At 44.7% G+C, this 12,236-nt stretch overlaps 2 protein-coding genes across 3 annotated transcripts in view; one reads left to right on the top strand and one right to left on the bottom strand.

Moving 5' to 3' along the window:
- Positions 1-1,235: 1,235 nt before the first annotated feature.
- RPL31 (ribosomal protein L31) lies at positions 1,236-6,343 on the top strand. The gene is made up of 5 exons (XM_086769455.1): positions 1,236-1,282; positions 1,995-2,111; positions 3,653-3,778; positions 5,631-5,743; positions 6,271-6,343. Exons 2-5 carry the CDS (start codon positions 2,005-2,007, stop codon positions 6,300-6,302), a joined length of 378 nt encoding a protein of 125 aa, XP_086625581.1. The 5' UTR covers positions 1,236-1,282; positions 1,995-2,004; the 3' UTR covers positions 6,303-6,343.
- A 498-nt stretch (positions 6,344-6,841) lies between these two features.
- Positions 6,842-12,236, bottom strand: part of TBC1D8 (TBC1 domain family member 8) — a 49,459-nt gene continuing 44,064 nt past the window's right edge. For both annotated transcript variants that reach the window (XM_086769464.1, XM_086769460.1), the window contains exons 16-20: positions 11,405-11,645; positions 10,100-10,165; positions 9,386-9,475; positions 9,123-9,223; positions 6,842-7,822 (exon numbers count right to left, since the gene is read on the bottom strand). In XM_086769464.1, the coding sequence (XP_086625590.1) occupies positions 7,361-7,822; positions 9,123-9,223; positions 9,386-9,475; positions 10,100-10,165; positions 11,405-11,645 (960 nt within the window). In that variant the 3' untranslated portion in view covers positions 6,842-7,360. The remainder of the gene's footprint in view (positions 7,823-9,122; positions 9,224-9,385; positions 9,476-10,099; positions 10,166-11,404; positions 11,646-12,236) is intronic.

A 12,236-nucleotide genomic window follows, 5' to 3' on the forward strand; every position in this document is an offset into this window, starting at 1 on the left:
TTCACTTGATGTCTCAAGGAACCTGTCTCTTTCTGTTAAGGGAGGGCAAATTTGTTTCTTTGTAGGCCACAAAGTTCATGCGGGAAAGAGGTAATGATGGAACGTGATCCATCACTACCATGGATCTCAACTACTATGATGGAAACCACAGGAAAAGAAAATTCCTTTAAGAATTTGTTTTACTCTCAGGGATAGTTATAATACACGCACATCTCTCGTGATTGCCAGTGGGTATGTCTGAACCAAGCTCAGCCTCAGAGCAAACACTTATCTTTCTAAAACCAGCAGCACTGTAAGTTCTTAACAGGGGAAGCTGTAAATAGGGTGGAGTTGCTTTGTAATAAGTTGGCTCATTATATTGCTTGGAAGGATACAGAGCACTTGCAAGAACAGATTTACATCAATATCTAGTTCTTCATATTGTCTCATTTCTTCTCTGTACACACATTCTGGTTTTGGATCATTGCACTTGTTCCCTGTTGCACATGCACACAATGCCAGCCCCCTTCGTAGAGCCGGGCTGTTGTTCCGGTTCATTATGGCCAAGATCTGGCTTGTTCCAACACAATCACTCGGCTTAGGTACCTTTTCTGGGCAGGCAGCCACACAGGGTTTCTGTCTCAGGAACAGGAGCTGCAGATCTGAACAGGGAATCCTCCTGCTAGAAGCACGACCCCCAAGCCAACGTCCCTATACAATGCCTAAAATAAAGATTCCTAAAAAGCGGGCAAGTAGGCAGGTGGCTACCCAAAGCCACCGGGGTCAAACACAGGGAGGCAGGGAAGCTGTGAAGGGGCACCCTTCTTTTAAGGTACCGGTGCTGCGAATCCTTTCCTGCAACCACCCCAAAGCATGGACGGAGCAGGCCTGGGGGCTGGGAGCGGTGGGGGCTGGCAGGCAAGGCCGGCTCCCGCCGCAGGGACAGCCGGCTCCTCACTCCGCGGCGAACCCTGCCTCAGGGCTCCGGCCGCAGGCTGCCTCCGAAGAAACTTTCGGGGCGCAAGGGCCGGGGGCCGCTCCCTCCGGGGTCAGCAGCCCCCTTAAAAGGGAAGCAGCCACGGGCCCCCACCGCTCCCCGGTACCGACTGACAAGGCCGCGCAGCAACACAGAACGCGCCTGCGCGCCCCCGCCTGCGCGCCCCCGCCTGCGCGCCCCCGCCTGCGCGCCCCCGCCTGCGCGCCCCCGCCTGCGCCGGCGCAGTGGGTCCCCACCCGCATCCCGGAAGGGCTCCTCGCTCCCACAGTCCTTTGCGCCCTCCTTTCCGGCCTGTGCCCGGGCAGGGTGAGTGGCGGCCCCGGGGGCCCCGTTACCGAATCCGCCTTCATCCGTCTTGGAGACCTCGCGGCGGAGAGGGGTCTTTGGCCTGGCCCGGCGTGGGGGGCGGCCCGGCGCGGGGGGCACCGGGGGGTTCCTCTCAGCGGGCCCGCGTTCGGCGGGACAGGGGCCCATCTCCCTGCCCTCGTAGGCCTGCACTGAGTCGGGCAGGGCGCAAGCCCGGGGCGGCCTAGGGGGCTTTTGTGGGGGGGTTGCGGTCCGTGCTGGGCCGTGACGAGGGAGGAGGAAGCTGTAGGCCGCCGTGGGTCCCTGGAAGGAGGCTCTCTGGCTGCGTCGTCTTCTTCCCGGGACGGGCCGAGTTGCCCTCCTGGGTCGCCTTGGCGAGGGAAGGGGTTTGGACATACGGAAGGAGGATGGGGTGGTTTTAAGAGCGTTTGGGGCCGGGCAGGAGCCCGATCTTCCTGGGATGTGGCCGAAGAGTCTCAGATGAGTTTTGTGCTCCTATCAGGGAGATGAAAGTAAAACATTTGTGATGCTGGAAAGTTGCTGCTTAAAATCTGCAACTGATATGACCGTGAGAATTAATTAATCTTAAATAAGTTTCCGATTTTTGAGTTGTGTGGCTTGCAAGGAGTTGGGGACGATGGGAGGGAAGGTGACAGGGAATAGTCTGAGGGAAGCTGGGTCTGCGTTTGATGCATGCACGGATGCTTTTCAGCGTTGCTCAAATGGCTCCTGCAAAGAAAGGTGGCGAGAAGAAGAAGGGACGCTCTGCCATCAATGAGGTGGTAACGAGGGAATATACCATCAACATTCACAAGCGGATCCATGGCGTGTAAGTTGTTGGTTTTTATCAGTGAAATTGGGCTTCTGTAGAGTGGCATTTGGAAGTGGGTTTGGTAAGTTTTAAAGAACAGAGAGTGACAGTCATCACTGGCACCGATGCTGATGCCTGTGCAGACCTATACTTGCAGGTGGCTTTCAGGAACAGGTGCTTCTTCTTTTTTTTTTTTTTTGTGAATGCTCCTGGGTATAATTTGAAGTTAGAGCTATTTACCTCTGTGGAAAGGTTCTCATTCTTTCCCCAGCTAAGTTTAAGATTTAGCCCACTGTAGTATGTTTTAGAAATTAAATATTGTTGTAATTGAGTGATTGGCTCCGTGCTTATCACTAAATTGTGCGAGGTGTAAATTGGGATGTGATTGGAGTTAAGCAGTATTTGTTGTGTGTAGATTAGAGGAACTGTTACCTGACAAAATGTTGAACTTTGTGGTTTTAAAGTGCTTGAGAGGACTTGTTGAGAAGCTGCCTTTCCCTCTGATTGTCTCTGTATGTGTATGGCTGTAGACACATGAAATAAAGCTGTATCCGGATCAGAACAGTGGGTGAAATTGCTGAAGTTAACTTAGAATGGGAGAGAAATGAGACAGTGGCCTATTACAAAACTCTGGGTGAGGATGGGAGGCAGTGGTACTTTTAAATGGCAATAAATGTCCTGGCCTTGCCTGTTGATTGCTTATGGCAATTCAGTCTATTTTCTTCTTGTGTTACCCTCTTTTCTTTTGGGACATGAAGTACTAGGGGTGAAATATTTTTTTTTTTTTAATGCTTGTTTCACTTGTAATCACTCACCCACTCTCAATTTCTAGCACTAGGTATCCACAGCAGTGTGCAAATAATACTCAGTACAACCCACTGTGGGACCTGGGACACTACTGGCACTGTAGTCGCATGTCACAGTGTGGGTATAGCATACCCAGCCAAACACTCAGAGTGCAGCTGTGACTTTTAGTGGGAATGCCCAGTCACGCAGAATCTGCTCATCCTACGCACGAGGCAGGCTATACATGTAAAAAAAAAGGGTTCTGATGGTGGTATTGGTGCAGTCCTGCCAATGTGAGGAAAGTAACCATCAGATACTGTTTAGCAGAAGTTGATATGCAGAATAGCTTCAGTTTTGTTCTTCTGCTGTTTATTTCAGTACCAGTACAGTCCTGCCAAGTTTATATCACTGTTGTTGCACTGCTTTTCTCATAGGTGTTTTATTCAGAGTATCTGTGAAAGCTCTGATCTCTTCAGTAATATTGTGTTAAGTTTTAACGTCCATATGTTTGAATAACGCTTAAGATCTGAGAGATCTTGCAGTTGCAGAATTTTATTCAAATTATTCTACATAAGAAGTGGTTTCTGTTGGGCATAGATATTCAGGTTAGCAGCTACCTACCAGAACAAAGATCTGGTCATGCTGTGGTGCAGCTGTTGAGCACAGTTCTTTGGTTTGTATGTTTAGAGAACGTCAGTGGTCGAATGCTGCGGCAAGTGTCCAATGCTGGCAGTTTCCTGAAGTTAAAGAAATGGCCCTTGTGTTTGTCTTAGGGGCTTCAAGAAACGAGCACCGCGTGCCCTCAAGGAAATCCGTAAATTTGCGATGAAAGAAATGGGTACTCCTGATGTTCGCATTGACACCAGATTGAACAAAGCAGTCTGGGCTAAAGGAATAAGGTAGGTTTCTGCAGCTTTCCTTACTGGGTGAGGAAGAACCTTGTAACTGTCTTTAGGGGTACAGGGCCTGGAAGGGTAGAAAAATTCGTACACTTCTTGCAGTATTTGCATTTTCTTTGCAAATGCTTCCTTTCTTACAGTGTGCATGTCAAGCTAATCTTGTATCACCTCTGTGTTCTGGTCAGCTCCCCTCAGCATATTTGTAGCAGAGCTTTGGTAAACTCTGGAATTGAAATGGCTTCCTTATACCTCTGATAATAAAGCAAAGGAGAGAAGGAATGCAGGTTTGGGAGTGGAGGGAGAGAAGGGATTGGAGTGTTGGAGCGTTGTATTACCCCAATCCCTGTGGCAGCAGAGAGTTTTTAGAAACGTGGCTTTTTAGTGCTACCTGCAGTCCCAGGCTGCGTACCTGTGATTTGCGTAGTGTGTCTGAATGGGACTAGGTTTCACAGCGTGCTGAATTGACCAATGCTGCACAAGGAAATAATGAGGTGTGTTTTAGATAGGGCCATTCATCATGCCTTGAAAGTACAAGTGATAAGGGGGCTGAAAATGTACAATTTCTGTTAAATCACTGCTACAGAGGCAGCTAGTTTGCCATTTGACATGTGTGTAAGATGGTCCAAAAGGACTCCTGTGAGAAGTGGGACCACTTAAACCATAATAGAAGGTTAACGGGTAAGGATTAATACTGTGAGTGATACACTGGATACTCATGAACCCTTGTTTTAAACCATGTCTTTTGGGAATTAGATTCCTGTGTGTAGCCTGTGACACGTTTACAATCCGTTACCTGGAGTTGTGTGCTTAGGCCAACCCTTCCTTCAAAATCAGAGTGGGAAGATGGGACTAAGTGACTGGGTTCCCTGTCCTTCCTGGTGAGCTGTTCCAGTTCATATGCAATGGAGAAGTAGCAGTTGAACCAGGTGACAGCTTAACTTCAGAGCTTAGTAGTGAGGCTCCTATCCAGAACTTCCTTATATTAACCTGTAAATGTGTTCTGTGGAGCAGGGAGTCATCACGTGTCTTCTTTCGGTGTGCATTCCAGCTGCTGTTTTCACTGGTTAGAATAGATCATGCATCCTCTGGAAGGATCAGGAGTTTGCTAACATCTTGAGGTGGGAGGCTACTTGCAAAATGATGTAGACAAATAGTTTTGTGCCTTCTCTCAGCAGCATATTTTGGGCAGTATTAAGGGAGGATGCCAAGCTGTGAGTGGCCTATTACAAACGAAAAGTCATCTAAGTGATTTTGTTTTGGTTCCATGGGATTTGTGAGGAAGAAATGTTGATCAGTTTTATGTCCATGAGGAAGATCTTGGTTCAGGTGTAATGCTCGCTGCAATTTTCACAGGACTTCTGGCATACAGATTGGCAGTACTCTTGACAGGGGCCTCAGGCTTTCAGAACAGATTGGGGTTTTTTTTTCCCTCACCATTTTCCCTTTGTTAGTGACAGCTGCTTGCTGGTCAACTTCACGCTGTGCTTCATTATCATCTTCATAGTGTATTTCCTGGATTAGCAGTGGACTGATGGTGCACTTCTGACTTTATGCTCCCACTGGATTATGGATTCATCCTACTCAAGACTCAGTGAAATATTACCTGCTCACTTTAACAAAACAAAACAAAAAAAAAGCCCCTCTAAGGCAAACAGTGTAATCTCTTAAGGCATTTTGCTTTTGTTGTGCTGTTGAGATAGAAACAGAATTGACTCATCATATTTTTGCACAAATAGCCAAAGCTTAAGAATTTGGGAGAGGGGGTAGTAACCACAGAACAAAGAACTTGTCTATGAACTAACAGGTTTCAATACATATTTTATTGAAAATTGATCCGTCATCCTCACTTTAGGAATGTTCCTTACCGCATCCGTGTGCGTTTGTCCAGAAAGCGCAATGAGGATGAAGATTCGCCAAACAAGCTATACACACTGGTTACCTATGTACCAGTCACAACGTTCAAAGGTAAGGTTGCATGCCGTCTCTCTTCCTCCACGCCGTGTTTTTCTGAACAAGTGGCAAAGAGGGACAGCTCCATCTGCAATACAAAATTTGTGTGAAAAGCATGCTGAAGGGGTCACACCGCTGCCTTAAAGTAGCTCTGCTGTAGACAACAGGACTGCTAGCTTGCCTGATCAACACTGAAGAGTAAATACAGAGTTTAGCAAGGTAATCATGTAAATTTTGAGAGAATAAAAAAACAGTGGGCAGAGGTGTTAGGGTAGTTCAAGGTTTGTGTTTGCCTGTATACAGTACATTCTCTGATGTGAAAAGCTCAAGCAGTTTGGGCCTTTTCTGCTGCTTCTGCAGAATTGATTTAACATGAAGTTTTTATTTTAACATTGGTGAAACACTTGCCTATAGTGTGCTCTTCCAGAATTAGATCAGCAAACTAGCTTTGAAACTGTAGGTGCACTTTATTGTGAAGACATGGGTATACGTAAAGGGAATTGTCCTAGTTATAGGTGGTGATAAAATTTCTTGTTTTGCAGGTCTACAGACAGTCAATGTGGATGAAAATTAAACTGATTTTCATTACAATAAAAGGATAAAAAGAAAAAAATACTGGGTTTTTTTGTTTATTGTCCAGTCTCTTCAAGCTCTCATCCATGAAGTGTTAAGTTGAACAGGTGACAAGCTCTTCAAGTATCTTGCTTTCTTTGGGCTTGAACGTAATGGTGAAATTTGCTTAATTAAAGATACTGTAGACTTTGTTAGATGTGAATGGCAAAAGGAGGAGATGGGAGTGTTCCTCTGTGTATGGCAAAGTCCTAGTGTTTAAGAAAAAAAAAAAACAAAAACAAACAACAAACCCCCAGAACTGTTAGATCAGTACTTCATAGGTGTAATAATCTCTTGTGGATAAAGTACATTCTGTATTTGGTCCCTCACTGGTCTAGGCAGAAGCGGTAGGCTTCTGCCAAGTAGGTCTGCACCACACTGAAACCCGGGGTTCTGATTAGTGAATTAATTGTGAGCGTGCTAGCTCAGGCAATTTGTTTAATGAAGTGGGGACTAAAGGCACTTACCTTCCGTAAATCAATAAATACTGTCAATAGCAGACTAGTACAAAAAGGGTTTATTGAAAAGTGCATGTTTTCACAGACCAACATCAGAAGCACAGTCCATGTACACTTAACATTTCAGCAAGACATACAAATTGGGATACAATCAAATATATTAAAATAGTTTCAATTACCAGCATTGAAACAGTTTTCAGTATTAGTGCAAAAAAGGCAACCCAAACAAACTGCGAACAGTAGCTGACAAGTGTTTTCCCCTGTTTAAAAATAAAATTAAAAAAAAAAAAAGATAACTGGAGCCAGCCTCTGCTCTCCCAGTGCGGAAGAAGGCTTCAGTGTCTTCACGCTGTAGACAGATGTTTCCTTTTACATTCAAAACAAGAACATAATTAATAAATCAATGGCACAAAACAAACCTACACACCCTTTAGCTTTTAAAGCTCTTCAACTGAAAACCACAGACCAACAAATTGTTTATCAAAAGTCCACTGCTAACTGAAAGCCTTTTACAGTGTGTGCTTTGGCATAATTTCAGTGCATTTCATTTTTGACAGGTTTGCTACTGCTGTGGGTTCAGTTTTGTGTGTTCACCCCTTGACTGGCAGCTCATTCCATTTGTTCTGAGACTATATTGATTTAGTTTTGCATTCTCAAGTTTTGGCTTCAGTTCTAAGGGTTTTTCAAAGAAGTTAACTAATGACTGCTCAGTCAGGAGGGAGGCTAAAATATGTTCAAAAGAGACAGTCCAGTCCCCTTCAGTCACAGGTGAAGGTTGAGAGTCTTTGTGAGGAGTCTTCACAGTGTCAGTAAAAACAGCATCCTGCTCTGCAGCAGAGGCCTCGGGCTGTAAGTCCTCAGTGAACTCGTCCGATCCGCTCCCCAGGCTGATGCTTCTTTGTCCTACTTCTCCAATCTGAAGTAACAGTGTGGTCACAGTGGCGATGGCCTGATATAAATCATTCTCTTCTGGATCTTCATGAAACATGCTGTATAAGGTTTTGCAGAACTGGATGAACTCCCTCTGTAACAGATGAAAAGCTAAAATCAAACTATGAACAGCCACATGATGGGTGACTGTAGGAGGCCGGCGAGGGCACGGTACTGCAAAGGCAGGCAGGAAGCTGTGTAGATTTATAGACTCATGGATAACTTCTGCCTGCTTTTTAAAAAAGAGGCTAGTGAAGGGATTTCAACCCCTGCTGATGCTAGGAAACCTTGGTGCTGCAAATCAAAAAGAGAACAGAGCAAAGAAGTATTTTGCTACCTCGATGAAGGAGAGCAGGACCTCCCAGATGACCAAAGGGCAAGTGAGATACAAGGCAAGGGATACAAACTGTTACTGGTGGGAAACTGGGGGCTGTTACACAGCATGAGTTACAACCAGAGCAGCCATCCACAGGTTTGTAAGCAGCTTCCCATCTGCTGTTTCTCTCCCGTCTTTCCACAGCTCTTTTTTCTACAAATAAAACTCACGCATCTTCCCTGCCCGACCCCTTTTCTCTCTTTCCTTCCCCATCAGGCTAGAGAGGATGTTTCCATACCCTGTTACAAAATTTGTGAGCCCTCAGGTTCCGTACTGTCATAGGATGGCTAATGCAGGGTGGAAGGGACAGCAGGAAGTTCAGTCCAGTTATGCCTTTAAGAGAGATTACTGCTGAGCAGGCACATGCCACCCATTTAAAACTTTATTTAGCAACACCAGGACAGAAGGGATTCTGGGTGCAGTCCCACCTTTTTTGTACGTCTGTACATCTGTTTTACTAATATGTCACCCTTTTCCCTCAAGTAGATTTTGTTACGCCAGCAACATACACAAGGCTCTGCTGGCATTAGGGAAGAGACGATACGATGATGAGAGCCTTCAGCTGTCAACTTCCTGCAGTTCTAGTCAGCGCTTGGCTAAGACAGGGCAAGTCCCAGTTGGTGACGGAACAAGAAGTTACTGGTTTGCTGGAAAGGATGTCCAGGAAGACAGAACAGCAAAATGCACCCTCAGGAATTCTCTGGGCTTAGCAGGAGGGCTTTTGTCAGCCTGCATGAGCCCGTTTCCCAACCTGTTATGCTGCAGGTGCGGGTGAGTCTGAAATTCTTTCTATTCACCAGGCAGCCTGAGGCGAAGGAGCTGCTAGAAAGGTGGCTGAGAGTTTTTAAACATGATACTTGCACCCCGGATCAGAGTAGCACAATCCTAGTTACCTGAAGGACTGAATCTAAGCTCAGTCTTAAGTTACACTTTTCCAGAAAGAGCTAAATTGTTTTATTCAGTAATTTCATTTTCCAGTACAATACACTCCTTTAAAAACAGACAATAGTATACGTACCTGGCTCATTTTTGGCAATTCTTTCTCAGTTTTAGTGTCCTTTTCTTTGGCTAGATCCTTCAGCATCTGCTTCAGCTGCTTTTGGTAATCTACTGCATCACCTTTCGTGGAGCAGACACAAAGAGAAGAATTTGTTTTCAAGTCACTGGAGTATACTAACATTTAAAAATAAACCCCAGAGAGTGGAGATAATGGAGCAGGGATTACAAATGGAAAGTTGCTCTCTTGTATGCACACGCATTAGAGAACCATTTTGGACATACCATTTGATTTTCCAATGACTAGTGGTCTCGAAGTTGACAGCAAAGGATTCTTTAATGGTGACTGGCTGTCTCGTTCATTTTCTGTGAGAGCTATCAAAAAAAAAAAAGTGAAAAATGTAATGATTTATCCTTTGAACGCTGCATAATGGTTATTTATGCTTTCAAAATTTCCGTATTTGAAGAATGCAAAATAATTGAGCAACGATGTTTTTAAACAGTACTTCATTAAATCATGCTGTAAAATTCTGTTAATGTAAGTAAGACTGGTGCTGCAGTGAGAAAGTCGGAAGTTTGCCAGGAACGGCACATTTACTTAAAAACTTTGCAAGAGAAACTACCACAGAATTTTGTCACCTATTCAAAATTGTATCAAGATGTGATAAGAAGATTTCTACTGTACATGGAGTAGCAGCCATCCAAAAATGTTATTCGATTTCAATATTTTGTCTAGAAGTAACCATAGAATTGGCTGCAAAAGATCTCTGAATGCAGCAGGTGTGAGCCTTGACATTTTATATCTGTAAATTTCACCCAAAAAGGTTTTGACTGGAATAAATTTTAAAATGCAGTGAGCATAATTACAAATGCACATCCTGTATGCTCCCAGCTGAAGGAAGCAAGATAGTGTTCTTCATTAAGTAGCCTTTTCCCAAAAGCGTTTTTCAAGAGATTTTTGGGGAAACTGAGGTATCCATTCCCTTTCAGATTTCTTACCCGGTGGGATATGCAGCTTATACAGTAACTTTATCTTTTCATTCATTTCTCCATTATACATAACATCTGCAAGGAAAAAAAAAGGAGGAGGAAGTGGACCAGAGCATTTACTTCCACAGTTTAAAATAAATCAGGCATCTCTGTGCACAAAAGAGAATTGTTTGCATGGACAATACATGAAAACATATGGCCAGTATATTACAGTGTAATATTAATATTTTAAGTTGTGCCTGTCAATGAGGACCAGCAGGTGAGAGCCATCTGGTTCTTGTAAAACAGACTGGGAGGACCTAACCCTATGGAGCTTCAGCATCGTTTAAAAATATCACGGAGAACGGCAGGGAATCTAACAAAGGCTGCTTGCTGCCACAGATTAACAGGAATGTGAGCGGAGAGACACAGAAAAATCCCTTTGGGGACATCATATTAATATTTGTCCCCTTCAGCCCTTACTGCTGTTCTATAGAATAAGCTCAAAGGAGATAACTACTTCACCTGTAATATAATTCATATTTTCAATGACCAGTAGAAATGAGATTCTAAACTTTCAAATGCACTGAAGTACTGTGAAGAACTTTTTTTTTTTAATTTAAAGTTGTAGCCCTCTAAGAACCAAAATCATAACAATATAATACAGGTCGGCTTGGTTAATATCAAAAAATTTCTAGAAAGCTTCAACGGCTAGAATACGGATTTACTGATTTTGACTGAACTTCTGAACGTTGATTCAGTTTTTTCACCTGGAGTCAGGCAACAGTTGAGATGCAGCACTTCCTTCTTCAGCCACATTTTGGGACGGGCAGCGCCATCTCATTAGAACAGCTGGTGGCCTCAAGAGCAACCTTAGCACAGCGCTCAGTCCCTGCTGGCCAGATTATTTTGCTTGTTGTCAACACATAAGGCAAGCAGCAGTCAGTTGTGTAAGATTAGGTCTTCAAGAAGGAGTTACAAAGAGATATACCGAGATTTCAAAGGTATACTGAAAGCAGCAATCTGGTAGAGGGGATTTCCTAGCCTTCTATGCAGATCCAGGTAAAATTTTAATTCATAAAATATTTGCAACAAAATCATTATTGTCTGAGAACTACTCAATCACATCCTTACGCTATCTTTTAAATGTAACTGACTTCAGGTGATTTGAACACAAAAAATGAGTAAAGGTCACTAGTTAGGCTAAGTACAAGCCCAAGAAAACCATCTGCTCACATCCTGTCCCACCAGTTGTATGGTGTTTTTACATCTGTGTCTCACCCACGTGCCGCCTCCCACCTCTGCCCACCTTCCACCCCGCAGGGGAGCAGATACCTAAGCAGCTGGCGAGCCCCTTGAATTCAATCAGCCGGTCCATGTTCTCATCCAGGAGCCGGAAGGTTCTTTGGGCGAGGACATCGGTGTGGTCCCCGCAGGTCCATGGCGAGACCAGCCTGTACAGGTTAGCGAACTGCTGGGCGTCGATGCGGTACTGCTCAGCGTACGGTCTGCTGGGGTCGTGTCGCTCGACGACCGGACTCGTCGTTTCCCAGTAACACCTTATTAAATGTTCCCTCTAGGAGAAATCAGAGACGGGAGAGGGGGGATTGCGGCGAGTGGTATCAGAGAGCACGCCACCGACAGAAAAAGGCATTCACATCAAAGTATGCTGGAAATGCTCCAAACTCTCTGCGCAAGGTCTTATAATGATTCCAAGACCATTCCTGTGAGAAAAAGCAAAGTATGAACTTTTAATTAGAGCAGCCAAGCACTCTCATTATTTCCAATGGATAATTAATAAATTTGAAGGGAGACTAAGCAGATTCTTGGAAGAAATTCACTGCAGGCTACTGAAATTCTATTAGCCACATCTGGCCTGGGATGTCTCTAACCAGTCAAAGGTACAGAAGGTCAGAGAAAATCCAGAGTGAGCATTACACAGGCTTGACCTGCTGGTTTGTTCTCTCTCAGAGCTCTCCGTTTGGACACCGTACCTATCAGTCTTCCCCGAAGGACACGCTGGTGCAGAACAAAGAGTCCTAACAAAACAAGCTGTCCCGGGGGAGCAAGGAAGCTAACAAAAAAGGAACCACCACCAAGAAACAAAATGAGGAAAGGGGAGGAGTGCAAGCCAGTTACAGCTCAAAACCAAAGTAGCAAGGAGCAG

The sequence above is a fragment of the Chlamydotis macqueenii genome, chromosome 1, assembly GCF_036417535.1.
Source record: "Chlamydotis macqueenii isolate bChlMac1 chromosome 1, bChlMac1.mat, whole genome shotgun sequence".
NCBI lineage: Eukaryota > Metazoa > Chordata > Aves > Otidiformes > Otididae > Chlamydotis > Chlamydotis macqueenii.